The following is a 1,518-nucleotide window of genomic DNA, read 5'->3' as shown; positions in this document are numbered from 1 at the left end:
GGTTGCGATCCGTTGCCGGACACGGAAAAAGACAAAAGACAAAAAAAAAAAAAAGAATAAAATACCAAAAAAAAAAAGGCATATATTATTTAATGAATTTTACATAGGGTGATCTGAAAGATACCACCAAACTTTAGAAAACTCAGACACCCAATAAGGTGCAGATGCTATCTACTATCTAAAGGATATGCTACTCTCTGCAAGAAGAGACACTACTGACAATTTTCAGACTGAGAAAGATGGCATCATTTGAACCAAAGTCTTTCTTCACTAAGCCATGAAAGCTACAGACCACAATAACATAAACCCTCACTCAAAATTAAGCCAGCTCTGAACTATTATCAGCATTTCATCCTGCCTCAGGTACTCCTGAACTCATTTCCTGATTCCAAAAATCAAGCAGCACATAGAAAATTCCTTCTGTCAATCTCAACATCCTTCCTACCCCACCTTCAAGATTCCCTTTGGCTTATGTAATTATGGCCCTGAGACCAATATCAAATCTAGAAATATACAATATGTAGAATGTATTATATATGAAATATTTTTGAAGCCTCACTTTATACTCTGAAAGAATAAACATCTTTGTAGCTGGGAAGAAGTTTTATTAGAAAATTTCTATCAAAGGCCTTCTCACCATGATGATTTTCGTAAGACATGCATTACACCCACAGCAGTTTTCAAAGTGCAAATTGATTACTAAGCAGTAATAGTTGCAAATATAACACAGCTGCTTTGACTGAATGGTGTTATGCTTTGTTTACCATAACAATGGATGAAGCTGGTAACAAGAATATGTGAGAAGTTCTGCGTTAATGACATTATAGGTAGTGACAGGAATAAGAATGGCCATTACTCTTAAGAAAAAAGGTCTTTATAATCAAACATGGATGTTCTCAATGATCCTTAAGTTTCATATACATATATGTTTCATATATATGTTTAATATATATATATATGTTTCATATGTATATATGTTTCATGTATATATATGTTTCATGTATATATGTTTCATATATATATATATATAGCTGTTTAAAAAAAAAACCTTTATTAGTGAAACTCCTTAGGAAAAATAACTGCATTGCAAATATAAAACAGTATGGCCTCAACCCCTTTTTGCCGAGAAAACAATTATTGTCATTATATTTTGTTTGGAACATAATTACCAAAATCTAGCAAAAAAGCCTGAGCAGCCCCTTATGGAAAAAATAGCATTAAAAATATCCAAAGTTTTTATTTGTTTAGACATATGAAGTCATGCTACAGGTAAGAAAAATAACTTTAAAGTTCTCATAACAATTATATATTTATATAAACTCTATTATTACCTGCCATATTATCTAATATATCTGAGCCCCAATCTCCTTGAAACACTGATGTTAAAATGTTGTCAAATACATGAAGTTCCTTTGCACCAGCAATTTTGTCACGAAATAAGCGCCGTGCTTCATAAGCTACAATTTCTAACATATAATCTAGTGGATGGTTTCCGGATCCTAAAAAAAGCAAAAAAAA

General features: G+C 31.9%; 1 protein-coding gene across 1 annotated transcript in view; it reads right to left on the bottom strand.

Moving 5' to 3' along the window:
* The window catches only part of LOC103599419 (cytoplasmic dynein 2 heavy chain 1-like), a gene marked incomplete at its 5' end in the record, with an annotated part of 226,059 nt that overhangs the window by 222,016 nt on the left and 2,525 nt on the right, over window positions 1-1,518 (bottom strand). The window contains one exon of the mRNA XM_008583524.1: window positions 1,332-1,499. Within this exon, the coding sequence (XP_008581746.1) occupies window positions 1,332-1,499 (168 nt within the window). The remainder of the gene's footprint in view (window positions 1-1,331; window positions 1,500-1,518) is intronic.

This window comes from Galeopterus variegatus, unplaced genomic scaffold, assembly GCF_000696425.1.
Source record: "Galeopterus variegatus unplaced genomic scaffold, G_variegatus-3.0.2 Scaffold2954, whole genome shotgun sequence".
Classification (NCBI taxonomy): domain Eukaryota; kingdom Metazoa; phylum Chordata; class Mammalia; order Dermoptera; family Cynocephalidae; genus Galeopterus; species Galeopterus variegatus.
This window is presented reverse-complemented; position numbering and strand designations above follow the sequence as displayed.